Source organism: Micropterus salmoides, unplaced genomic scaffold (assembly GCF_014851395.1).
Source record: "Micropterus salmoides isolate LMB-PRFRI ecotype aquatic unplaced genomic scaffold, ASM1485139v1 Ms_hic_scaffold_6, whole genome shotgun sequence".
NCBI classification, from domain to species: domain Eukaryota; kingdom Metazoa; phylum Chordata; class Actinopteri; order Centrarchiformes; family Centrarchidae; genus Micropterus; species Micropterus salmoides.
The window spans coordinates 34,204,741-34,219,146 of NW_024044348.1; the positions used below are offsets into that span (position 1 = coordinate 34,204,741).

Consider the following 14,406-nt stretch of genomic DNA (forward strand, 5'->3'; position numbering starts at 1 on the left):
TGGATGGCAATCACTTCTTCATTATACTACAATGTCATATATTCTTATTGCTCAGTCCAAATCATTTTAAACTCTACATCCTGTAGCCAAGGACAGTTTAGCACTGTGTCATGAATGTCAAAATGTCAGCAATCTCATTAATTTATGCCTAATTTATGCTTCAGCTGACATGAATTAATAATGAGAAGAGTTTAATTAATCTACTTTTGAAAACTTCTGTGCTATGAATAAATTGCTATTACTTGGGTATGAGGACGAGAGCTGTTCTTTAAAGATTGTAATCTTAAACAGGTAAAGAATGCAGGTCCATCTCTAAATGCACTACGTAAATCAAATAATTTTTTGCTTATGCACATACACATTAAAAAGTACAGCCTACATTAATTGTATTTTTAAACAATGATTATATTTAATTATCCCTGCTCTACATTGTTTGATCACTGACCAGTCTATCAGAGTGAATTGCTTTTAGTTTCCAAAAACATGAGCCTGTAAACTGTAAACCGAAAACACCATATTAATGGGGCCACTGTTTGTAATGTAGACATTTTTTCCCAGCATGAGCCGTGTCACTGCAAGTACAGTAATTTCACAGTAATTTAATGAGTAAATCCATCCTCCATGAAGCGCCTTTGAAAAAAAAAAAAAAAACATTTATACTTTTGAAAGCCAAACAGATTTACATAAGCCATTTAAGTATGCATCTTGAGTTATTAGGCTCCAATCAATTTCACTTCGTGTTCTGCTGGAATACTGTAGTTCGTATAATCTCATCAAAATGTGGAATGTTACATGATAAATTCAAATCTGGGTAACAAATAAAGCCAGTGTTCATGGGAATTGAGGGGATGCTCCTGACATTGATTTGCTGAAACCAGCGTAATAACAATGCAAACCTAATGTGTATGCAACTGTGTGCTACATTAGCAGACCCTGCAAGTGGACACAGACACAGAAATTGTGTGCCTCTGCACCGATGGCTCATGAAGTGAGGCATAGTACTGAAACGATTAGTTGTAGTGGGGTTCAGGGACCTACTTGACAGAATTCCAAGGGATCCCCTGCCAAGTAAGGATTAGTTTAATTTCAGCAATATCTCATTCATTTACTAGACATTATCTTAAATAAGGTCCTAGAGGAACAACAACTTACACCACCTTTCTGTGTGTATAGTTGGAAATAAAAAGACTCCACTCATCAAACATTTCTCCTACCTGCCACTGGTGTTGCGGAGGACCACCAGGGCATCAGGGAAGCCGTCCAGGTTGTAGTCCCCAATGTGCAGGGTCAGGGGTGAGCTGGGTTTCCCTTGCACAAAGCCCCAAACCGTTTCCCTCTGTTGGAAATCCGACAGCACTGGTACCCACTGCAACAACATCCAAAAAAAACGAACCTTCAATCAGAGTTAACCAATAAAACACTGGTTAATTAGGAATAGTAAATTTCAGAATTTGGATGCTGCTACTTCTTTAGAAAGAGGGTCAACATTTAATAACAGAGCGAGCAGAAAAAAGGAAAAAAGGAGGCATTACTCCGTCAGTATGAAAAAACGTCACTAAATGAATTACCATTTTCCTCTTGTAAACTAATTCAATTTGAAGTAAAGGCCATTAAATTGTTGCAGACATCTGGTATTGATCATCCTATTAGCTACAATGTCGCTTTCACACTGGCAAAGTAATGCATGGTTTTGCTGTACTTTCCATCTGGCAGGTAGACATAAACACTATAAAATACAATAATACAAAGTGCATTGCACAATCCCATGCTCACAATTGCTGTGCTGCTTAAGCAACTTAAGTATCGAAGTGCTATTTGCAGTGCTGACTAATTCACCAAGGTTAGCAACCAGTTACTAACTCCTTGTCCAATATAATTTGGTCTACATCTAGATTTGGATATTTCTTGCACTTTTTGTCAAGGAGCTGGAAGAAATGACTGTGAGAAAAAAGACAAAACTGAACATCTCAAGTGAAGACCTTCCAGCAGCAGTGCAGTTTAGGTGTAAATGAAACCTACAATATCTAGCTTATCTAGCTTTTACCATGCCATTTCTGTCACATGGAAAAACAACGAGTACTGTGCATCAAGGGCTCAGATCAAAATTGCTCTATACATGGCAGATGGTGCTTACACATTTGCGGGTATTCCAGTGTAATGGTAATTAAAAAAAATACATGATGGAAATTTGAAAGAACAATTTTAAGCTAACAACAAATGCTTGCCTCGGTGGACTGACAGCAATAGTGCGGGGGACTTACATTACCAACAACAATCCTTTTCAGTGCAGTTAAAGCACTCCAATAATACTCCTTTCTGATGGTTTCATGGTGGCTTGCTAGACTCAAGAACACTTGAGCACAAAATGACTTTATGTGAAACTTTAAACACTAAAGTCAAATAAAAATATGATTGAAGTTCAATCCTAAATTGCCCACCTAACAACAATTTCTAGACTTTGAATTCATCTACAGTACCCTGAGTGCAAACTGAGACCTGGAATACTTTTCACAATTACGTTAAGAAAAGCATTTACATTAGCAAATCACATTATTTCTATGAATAGACATGTAATCCACAATTTAGCTACTCCTTTCCTCGGTGTGGAGATATTATTCCAAAACAAAGTGTAGGGCCTACTGAATATGGTTAAGACTGTTTTTTTCCTAATGGGGAAAAACGACACCTACCATGATGCTTTGCTATTTGTGAATGCCAGTGTCATGATAACTTAGCCAATGTGATTTCAGTTTTTTTTATTGATGTAAACTAAGCCAATTAGTGACCACTTGAGGGGAGGGAAGAAAAGATAGTCAGAAGAGAAGTAATGGGGAAAGCCGCACGTGCGGGAGGAATACAGCTGTGTATCAATGTGCGGTAAAAGTCTTAGTTGATGTCGGAGAGAATTAATATTTGTATACTTAAGTACATATATGTATGGGCACAAATATTACCTTGCAGTTAATTTCTGTGAAAGTGATAAGTAGCTTGGTCAGTCCCCCGCTCGTGTTTGCAATAACAGAGAAAAGCGGAAAAGTGGAAACTGTTGGACCTGGACATTGGCTTGAACTGTCGTGAGAGACAACCAGCTTTGACAAGGAGCGCAGTTTGTAACTAGAAGACTAGAAAGAAAGTGGAGCCATGGGAATTAACCTGCTAAATAGCATCGCTGTGAGGAGGTACCCCGGCCATGGGAATTGCATCGGGCACGGACATCTACCTACTGCACCTCGCCATCTTGCTGCATCATCTACCAGCCTGTGTAGATGATGTCTGTACTACCAAGGAGTTAAAGGATTTCTCTTACATATGTGCACCACCACATGGGCCCCGAAGTTTACAAATCCAAGCGCTTGGGAAAAATCGGAAAATTTCTTTTAGGTTTGAACGGAAATGTACATATTTCTGTACTTGGGACTTTGTTATATTGAATTGGTACCTTTGTTATTGATATCTGTGCAGGTTACATTTATTTTCATCTATTACATACACATCCACATTGTTAAATATTTCTTTATCCATCCTGAGAGAAACAAAACAGGGAAAGTGTTATTTTGAAGATTAATATAGTTGATAAAGCATCTTTAGGCTATTTGCCCATTTATTAAGAGTTCATTATAAGGTTTAAACTTTGAACTCAACACTTTGGTGTTTCGGTTTGATACAAACTTGTTTCAAAGGAATACCCTTTTTTTTGAGAGTACCAGGAAAATAAGTAAAAATAAATGTTTTTCCCTTTTTTATACTATATAATGTTGTTCTTCATATTTGACTTACTTATAAATACTTACAGTTACTCTGGGGAACTTCAGTACAGTTCTTAAGGTGAGCTTAGTGGTTCCACAGTGGAGGCACTGCGCTATTATTGTTTCTTTACACATACTCTTTTTATTTTTTGTCTATACCTACTTGTCCTGCCTGAAGTCACTGTAACGTCTATTAGTAAACAGGGAATATTTAGCCAGCTCGCCATCAACAGCTAAGAACTCAGGATCCTGTTTAACACACTTTTAACACAGTAGCCCGGTGTGATAGTAAGGCACACTTTAGGTCTTGTTTTAATCAGCTCTACTGGTGTCAACAAGGGGTTACAGAAACAAATCACCAAAATATGACTTAAATAATCACAACTAAGCAAAAAACAATCAAAGTCTGAACCAGTCTGAATTTAATTTATACCAATAAAAAATTTTAACTCAATCATGTATAATCATTTGGTCTGATAATAAACTCCAAGGGCTAATAATTGACTAAACCATTTGTTGATGAGAAGTCTTAGTCGACCAAGTTTTCATTGGTCAGTTAGTCCTAGAAAAAATCAGCAGCTCAAACTCCATTCGGGAGCTGCGCCTTGTTGTAAGGGCAGGGTCGACAGTTTTAGAGGACATTTCAACACGGATCTCTCCCTGTAACACGAAAGTCACTTACTTCACTGCTTGTCTGTGCCATGCCCATGGATATGGATGATCTATACTCATGGATGTATTATTAGACATGACACACGCTGACACCTGTAGGCTCTGCCATTAGGTAGTTAGCAGTCCTATTAGCTGACTCTACCCGGACTGGGAGCTTGGAGTACTGGGGCAGTATTGGTGTTTGCTTACACCACTTGCTCAGGAGCTTTGGCCCTCCGAGAGGAAGAGGTTTTAAGGCTTGGGGTGAGGAACCAAGTGAGGAAAGCTGCCAAGCGCTGGAATGAGCACCAGAACCAGTGCTGTGAGAGCAGGATACAGAAACGGGGTCAGCAGCCTACCAGTGAACACAGACTGGAACTGAACACATCCCCCAAGACCAACGGAGGCCAGTTTGAAGAAAGGGAAGAAAGGGAAGAAAGGGAATACAGTACTCCAGGGACAACAAAGACACTGTGGGTTCAGACGGGGCCAGGAGAGGCGATAAATCAGGAGAGGAGCAACCTGGAACTTATTTATTTCCATGTTTTGAGGGAACTCAAACTATTTTCTGATGCCTCAAAGTATATGTTTAAATTCATAGATTAATATCCTAAACATTTGACTAGTGGCTTGAACTAACGACTACCAGTCGACTAGGAAAATGTTTAGTTGGGGGCAGCCCTATGTACTACAAAGCTGGGTTTTAGAATCAGGTCCTGTGTGTGTGCTCATAGCCTGCAGTCTTGCCTTTAATGCCATTCTCAGACACAGGTACTGAAGACTCAAACTCTTTTAACCAATTGCTAATAAGGCACCTTTTCCTCATCTTGACAATTCTAATATTAAGGTAATAGGGCCCTCAAGGGGGCCTTGCTGCAGTGGTACTGACTGATGTACAGGAAACAGCCAAACTAAAGAGGTACACACATACTAAACTGCATAAAAACAAACAACATGCCAGAGAGAGCACTTTAAAAGACCCTGCTGAGACCATTATCACCTCTCGCTTGACATGAATGCCATTTTCTTTAGCAGCTGCATAATTCCTCTAACACATTAGCATTGGGTTAAGCTTTGACTCTTCATTTATGCCTCTTTTTCTTTCACTCCATCTTCCCACGATCACACCAAATGCTTGTGACTTAAAGCAACAGAAATAAATTTGCTATTGCTTTTCATTTTGCAGAAGAAAAGGTTTATTGTGCTGTGGCTGGCCATATATTCCCAGTGAGTTCATTTTAAGAGAGTTCTAACCAGTGACAGACCTGCAAGTCTCTCTGCTTTCATTAATGTGAATTACAAATAATACACAAGAGGAAGGTGTTATAAAAAGAGATAGATTAGAGAGAAATAGAGAAATAAAGAAACATTCCTAATACTCAGTCTAACACCATCACTAGTGGCAACTAATGAATAGCATGTATCACCATTCAGAACAGAATGTACAGGTCGATACAGTAATTATTTTTGACTGGTGCAACCTATGAACAAAATAATAATGGCAGTCTCTAATTAATCTAATATAGTCTGATTGCAGTCCATGTGTTTGGTGCCACCACTTTATTAGATACATCTAGCTAAAACTAATGCAGTCCAATACCCAACTAATAATCAGTCCTGCAATAAGTCCTCATTTTGTGAAGGTTATAATGTTCAGTTCTTGTGGAAACTGAGATATTTGCTGATTCAACTATGATCATTTTGGAGGATGTAGCACATAGATGAGCTTTCCTTCTTCCCATAGCGCAAAATAACCCAGCTGTCGATTACTGCTTTTCCTTCCTTGGACCACTTTAATAGATACTGACCACTGCAGACCAGGAACACCTCACGAGAGCTGCAGGTTTGGTGTCATGGTAACAAAATAATCAGTGCTATTCACTTCTCCTGTCAGTGGTCATAATGTTATGGCTGATTGGTGTATGTGATGTCTACAGACATTTGTTTTTCAAATAAATAATAAAGTGTTTGTACATTGTCTTCCCCAGGAACAGCATACTGACCCATGACCATGGCAAACCATGGCACATTTCAAATCATTGATTCTGTGTACTGTTATAAACCAGACTTTGGAAAACACAATGGCAAATTCACACACAAATACAGCTCCAATTCTCTTATTACCTAGATCAGGCATGTGATTGGCAAAGGGCAAAAAAGCAGGAAAATATAACTGGCGGCGGCTCTATTACAACATATGGATGGTAAAGCAGGACCTATGACAATAAGTTATTCGGTGGACGTGTTGCAGTGGGAATCAAGTGTCTAATCCACTATATGCATATTATAATGTAGTAACACTGTCTCAAAGGGAAGCAAACACAAATAAAGAAGAGGGTGTATTTGTATCTATAGCTATATATGTATTTCTGTAGTAGTGTCATTTTGTCAGCTATAAAATTTAGTCTTAGTCTTGGTCATGTGTCAAATGTCCTTGTTAGTTTTTAGGTCAAGTCTCACAAGTTTACTGAAAGTCTGTTAGTCTAGTTTTAGTCATTAACCATCATTTTAGTATTTTCTAACTCATTAGAATAATTTTGATTAGCATTTTGTTCAATCTTCTCTAACCAAAATAGAGATATGATTCGAAAAACATTAACTCGCCTCAATTCCCATGTGCTTAGCCTTGATATGTCGCTTCAAGTTCGTAGTGTTTTTCAGCATTCAAAGCACAGGATGAAAAAAAAAAAACACTGTTCAAGTGAAAATTTAGAGGGAGAAAATATGGCCTGTAATATATTTGTCTCCTCATTATACTGACAAAAAGAAAGAGATTTTATTAACGTTTTTATTTTATGAATTACATTTTAGTCTCGTCGTTTTTCGTGAACAATAGGCTATTGCATGTTAATATAGTCATAGTCAGCGTCTAAGGACATTGTCGCCGTATCGTCTTTGTCTCTTTGATGAATATATTTTGTTTAGTTTTGTCTGTATACCTGTATACTTATTCCTTCTTACTGCAGATATATGTGGTTATGTTGGCTGATAAGTAACGGGAAATTGCAGTAAAGAGAGAGTGTTACCACCAGTTTGTTCACGAGAGAGCATCACCAAGTTGATGTACTGTAAAATGTCTCCCTTAGTATGCATCTTGGTCACAATTCTTTGAAAAAAGAAATGCTGTTTATGTTAATGTAGATTTTTTTTCTATTTTTGTGTTATTTCCTAATTTCTTACATCTCAAAAGTATAGAAAATGGCTATTATTCCCCACAAACTTTGCTTTTGTGGCCGGGGCAGAGATGTTTTGAAATTTACCTATTTTCAATTAAAATTTGAAACTAGAAAAAAAACAAAAAAAACAAAAGAACATTAACATTATACCCCTTCTGGGGGGTCAACCACTGGCTCTCACTTGAAATTGTTCCTACCCACAGAGAACTCTTTAGCCAGTCCTGGCGCCTCCCAGCCGTAATCATCATACTTCAAGGCATCCAGCAAGGTCTTCATGCTGTTGATGCTGTTGTACTTGTTACCATTATGGAGCAGCATGGCTTTGAGGCTGGTGGAACCCCAGAAGGCCCCGATGCCACCACTGCACATCAAATTGGACCTTATGAAACAATTTGTCAGAGCTCTAGATAAGAAGTCGGCAGCCTTCAAGTACCTTCAAGACTTCTTCCCTAAGCTGTCTGAAGCAAAGATCAAAGCCAAATGTTAATTTGGATTTATATGTTGTTTTTTTCTGCCTTTATGTGAAAGAAAAGACACAAAATTGCCAGGTTTCTAATTGGAAATGGGTTAATTTCAAAATATCACTGTCCTGGTCACAAAGGCAAAGTTTGTGAGGAAATTTTCTACACTTTTGAGGCATACGCAATTAGGAAATAACACACCAGGAACACATATTGCGTAAGAGTTAGAATAGTTATTGGCCTCAAATCCAGTATCACTCGGGCTATAATTCCTACTCATAATAATAATAATCATAATAACACTGGATTTGAAAAATGTTTAAAACAAGATGATTTGCATTGCATACATGTGAAAAGTATCTAATTCCACCGTTAGTTGGCTCTGATTTGCTAGATTTAAAGAAAGTATAAATTTTGAGACTCCAACAACAATGCTAAATTATCAATTTAGATGCGTGTGTGTTTGTGTATTCTAAAAAGGTGTGCGGCCAGATGCTGGATGCTTAAACTATTCATGAATGTTAAACAGAGAGAGCAGGTGCAGGGGAGAGTCACCAGAGAGACACTCACCAGAACTGCGACTAATAGCTTTAAATACGACCAGCATGTCTGAGAAAGACAGCCACAGCATATTACCAATTACTTTGAAATGTATCACACAAGCTGTGATGTCACTGATGTCAGTTTCCTCCAAACCAGATGGACAACATGAACACAGGTACTGATGTACACTGTGGCCTCTTTGTAGGGGTGCCAGGCAGCGGTTGTAGTAGTGGGTGCATGTCACGTTAATGATGTGGCCAAGGAATACCAAAGAGTGGGTTTCCAATTTCCATAGAAGCTTGCAAGTTGGAAGCTGATCTCTCTACTCCTAATCACCCCAGTACTAAAAAAACTTCAAATGAGCACATCAAGCAAACCCAACCAAATATTAAAAACTACAAATGAGCACATCAAGCAAACCCAACCAAATATTAAAAACTACAAATGAGCACATCAAGCAAACCCAACCAAATATTAAAAACTACAAATGAGCACATCAAGCAAACCCAACCCAATACTAAAAACTACAAATGAGCACATCAAGCAAACCCAACCCAATACTAAAAACTACAAATGAGCACATCAAGCAAACCCAACCAAATATTAAAAACTACAAATGAGCACATCAAGCAAACCCAACCCAATATTAAAAACTACAAATGAGCACAGCAAGCAAACCCAACCAAATATTAAAAAACTACAAATGAGCACAGCAAGCAAACCCAACCAAATATTAAAAACTACAAATGAGCACAGCAAGCAAACCCAACCCAATATTAAAAACTACAAATGAGCACAGCAAGCAAACCCAACCAAATATTAAAAAACTACAAATGAGCACATCAAGCAAACCCAACCAAATATTAAAAACTACAAATGAGCACATCAAGCAAACCCAACCCAATACTAAAAACTACAAATGAGCACATCAAGCAAACCCAACCAAATATTAAAAACTACAAATGAGCACATCAAGCAAACCCAACCAAATATTAAAAACTACAAATGAGCACAGCAAGCAAACCCAACCAAATATTAAAAACTACAAATGAGCACATCAAGCAAACCCAACCAAATATTAAAAACTACAAATGAGCACATCAAGCAAACCCAACCAAATATTAAAAAACTACAAATGAGCACATCAAGCAAACCCAACCCAATACTAAAAACTACAAATGAGCACATCAAGCAAACCCAACCAAATATTAAAAACTACAAATGAGCACAGCAAGCAAACCCAACCAAATATTAAAAACTACAAATGAGCACAGCAAGCAAACCCAACCAAATATTAAAAACTACAAATGAGCACAGCAAGCAAACCCAACCAAATATTAAAAAACTACAAATGAGCACAGCAAGCAAACCTAACCCAATACTAAAAACTACAAATGAGCATGGTAAGCAAACCCAACCCACCCCATAAGACATCTGGGGGTGTCACCATATGAGACCAAAACATTTTAATATCTTTCATTCAGCTTCATGTAGGTAAAAGGTGCAAGTGCAATGTAACACAATAGAACATAAGCATGTCTTATTTCATTGGCCCATCACTTTTTGTTCGACTCAATCAGCAAATGTAGAAGAAGCTGTTTTTACAAACTCATAAATTGCACCAATTACACAAGCAGTAAAAAATTGTGTGCTTTCATAATTAGAGAGAAAATTAGCTAAACTGTGGTGTTCTGCCTCAACAAATGTTTATACAGATATTAAGAGATTAGATATTTAATCAATGTATGGGTATAATATTTGTTGATTTTATAATGAAGCTAATTCTAAAAGTTTAACAGGGAATTCATTTTAATATTACATTTAAATGTATATAAAAATCTAACTTATTTATATTAACCTACTTTTCAATTTGAGGCCTTAAATATTGCTGTGTCGGTCAGCGTAGTGTCCAGAGCATGGAGGCGCTACCAGGAGACAGGCCAGTACATCAGGAGACGTGGAGGAAGGTGTAGGAGGGCAACAACCCAGCAGCAGGACCGCTACCTCTGTCTGTGTGCAAGGAGGAGCAGGAGGAGCACTGCCAGAGCCCTGCAAAATGACCTCCAGCAGGCCACAAATGTGCATGTGTCTGCTCAAACGGTTAGAATCAGACTCCATGAGGGTGGTATGAGGGCCCGACGTCTACAGGTGGGGGTTGTGCTTACAGCCCAACACAGTGCAGGACGATTGGCATTTGCCAGAGAACACCAAGATCGGCAAATTCGCCACTGGCACCCCGTGCTCTTCACAGATGAAAGCAGGTTCACACTGAGCACATGTGACAGACATGACAGAGTCTGGAGACGCCGTGGAGAACGTTCTGCTGCCTGCAACATCCTCCAGCATGACCGGTTTGGCGGTGGGTCAGTAATGGTGTGGGGTGGCATTTCTTTGGGGGGCCGCACAGCCCTCCATGTGCTCGGTTGGCCCTGGGTTCCTCCTAATGCAACACAATGCTAGACCTCATGTGGCTGGAGTGTGTCAGCAGTTCCTGCAAGAGGAAGGCATTGATGCTATGGACCGGCCCGCCCGTTCCCCAGATCTGAATCCAACTGAGCACATCTGGGACATCATGTCTCGCTCCATCCACCAATGCCACGTTGCACCACAGACTGTCCAGGAGTTGGCTGGATGCTTTAGTCCAGGTCTGGGAGGAGATCCCTCAGGAGACCATCCGCCACCTCATCAGGAGCCCAGGCGTTGTAGGGAGGTCATACAGGCACGTGGAGGCCACACACACTACTGAGCCTCATTTTGACTTGTTTTAAGGACATTACATCAAAGTTGGATCGGCCTGTAGTGTGGTTTTCCACTTTGATTTTGAGTGTGACTCCAAATCCAGACCTCCATGGGCTGATAAATTTGATTTCCATTGATAATTTTTGTTTGATTTTATTGTCAGCACATTCAACTATGTAAAGAAAGGAGTATTTAATGAGATTATTTCATTCATTCAGATCTAGGATGAGTTATTTTAGTGTTCCCTTTATTTTTTTGAGCAGTGTATATGTGGTAGCTCAGGTCCTATGGTTTGGACATGGAGTAACTGACTCACAGTGGGCAGAAGTGAGTTGAGGACGATAGTAATTATGCTCCTCCACATACAGACTGTGTCATAAAAGCAAAGGAATGATAAACCAAGATCCAGGTTGAATACTTTTCAGAGGATAAGAGCAAGCTTGAAGCGTTAATGCAATGCTGCTCAGTCAAGCTCTCATTAAATGACCGTTGAGTGATGTTTCAATGCGGTTTAAGAGGCTGACTGCCTGCCATATGGGTTACTGTGATTATGTTACTGTGATTATGTGACTATGATTACTGCCATCCAGAGTGGATGGGAGTGCTGGAAATGACCACTGTGCGGTGGCTGGCAGAGAAAAGTGAAGAGAGAGAGCGAGACCTGAGAAGCTGCTGCCAGCTCATTTGTGGCCAGTAAACACAATGCTAGACATGGACGCACACATACTGGTATACTGTCTCACGCACGAACATGCACATTTGGACACACTCACAGAGGTGGAACCAGTATTCACCTGGTAAAACAGGGACAAAAACATTAATGGTAATTGCTTATAGTTTTTTTCTGAGGTTCTATCTGAGGAGATCTACTGACTAAAAGTGAGAGACAACCAGAGTGGGGGAGAGAAAGAAATTGGAGAAATGAAAGTACAAATATGTGTGTACCTTACAGTAGTACTAAAATGACTGACAGCTCATTAGATGAACACAAAGGGCACGGCTCTATAATCCAAATGGCAGTTGGATTAAATTCAAAATCCAATTTCTATTGAAGGTAAAAAAAATAAAAAATAAATGGATACATGAGAATACATGAGAATACACCTGCCATTCAAAGTGTGCTGATTTGAAATGGTAAAAGATGTTAATCTAATAAGTATTAACTAGCCTACACATTAATGCCCTTGTCAGCAGTTACTCTGAGACCAGGTGGCCATGCTTAAAAATCAATTCACTGTTGAGTTATCTTTAGGCTGGAGTCCTTTGGTCTATGCTCAGCACTGCCATGATGTTGTCTCTCAGGACAGAGTGAGGCCTTTGCTGGCCGTCAGCCTTATCAGCAGACCACTGTGCTGTTGTTGGCCCGAGGCAATCAGTGTACTGTCTTCTTTTCTAACGCTGATTAGAGGAAGAGAGAGGAACTGCACAGAGAATATCAACAGCATCTAGTCAATGCTGCAAAAATGCCACCACACACACACACCTGTCATGCATCACATTAAAGAGATTCATCTGGAGGTTTTGTGATGGCATGTTAGCTGCTGATTAAACTGGAGGGGACGTTTCAATCATCTATAAGTAAATGTTTATTTCCTAAAGACAGCTTGGAAGAAGAGCAGAGGTTAAGTGAAAAGAATGGTAAAATAAAGTAATTTAAAGAAAGCCTCCAAAAACACACTAGAGTGATGAGATCAAAAGCACACACGAACGCACGTGTTTGTACACATGCATTCAAACATACAGTATGATAGATATGCTTACTCAAGCACGAGTCCAAGATTAAGCCCGCCACATTAGTAATTAATTCAGTCAGATCAAACAGAAGTGATGCATTATCACAGTTACCACACTGTAATTTATACATCATATTGTTTCCTGGCAAAGAGCTTGATTTTGTCTCCCAAACTTTACCTAATGACATTGATATGTGATGATCATATTATGTGAACATATGGCCGAACAAAAGCAGGAGATGAAAGACTTTCAGTAATTGTGGTAAATTAGTAGACGATAATACAAAGCGCAACAGCAAAAACGGAAGTCACAAGATCAGTCTTTGTCGAGCAGAGAGGGAAAACAGTGACGTACGGCTTTTTTCTCCCCCTCAGCAAGATGAGACAGTGATTCCCCCGTGTTTATTTTTATTGCTCGGCTGTATTGTGAGGGGAAGTTGGGTGAAATCATATGGGCCTCGGGGAGGATATTAAAGGTTTCTAATCTAATGAAATCCTTTTTTATTTGAGAAGCTGCAATGAATACCCAACCTGACAGAGGAGCTCCTTAAATAAATCATGAAGCAGTTACTCCTTCCTTGTGGCTGTGGAAGTTTTGACATTTAATCACTAAATATAGCAGAGTATTTGAATAATGTCAAGTGTCTTTATGGATTAATCTGTGGCCTAACATCCTCCCAGTCAAACAGAGCACTCCTAAGTCTAAATAACTGACATTTGCTGGTTCAAATGTTAACATATTAACACCAAATTGAGTTTGGGTTGAGTGAGTGAGTGAGTGAACACGTATTTTAGCGCAGAGATCCATATGACCTAGTTAATGGAGATGAAGACAATGACGGGATTTGCTCTTGCAAGGTAATAACTGATACCTTTAATGGTAGGGGAAGAATCCTAACAGTTTATTGTGGCGTTCTGCATGCACGTGCGTGCTCTCACACTCACACACAAAACATGGAAACATGCATAAAGAAATACACATGAAAACCAGGAGGGACAAAAACACAGACCCCCAGCATAAAATTGCTCTCCTGGCTTTGGTGATGACTAAAGTGAAAAAGCGACGGCATGCTTGCAGGCTTCCATTGATTCTACTTGGCGGAGAGAGCTCCCGCTTCATTAGGCCAAGAAATTAAAATGTGGGCAGCCTGCGGTGGAGGTGGTGGTGGGGTTTATGGGGTGATGTGGGGAGGTGCTGTAACATCGACAGACAACAAGGCTGTCCAAGGCAATAAAATGTTTTTAAAAAAAAAAAACAGGCGTGTAATGAAGCAATGGCTTTTATGATCCCAGCGATATAATGACTGTAATGCTCATCATATTAGAACTGGCGCTGAAAGACAGCATGGGACTGAAC

The 14,406-nt window shown here is 39.3% G+C and overlaps 1 protein-coding gene across 1 annotated transcript in view; it reads right to left on the bottom strand.

Moving 5' to 3' along the window:
* Positions 1-14,406, bottom strand: part of itfg1 (integrin alpha FG-GAP repeat containing 1) — a 161,956-nt gene that overhangs the window by 80,100 nt on the left and 67,450 nt on the right. The window contains exon 10 of the mRNA XM_038701483.1: positions 1,215-1,366. Within this exon, the coding sequence (XP_038557411.1) occupies positions 1,215-1,366 (152 nt within the window). The remainder of the gene's footprint in view (positions 1-1,214; positions 1,367-14,406) is intronic.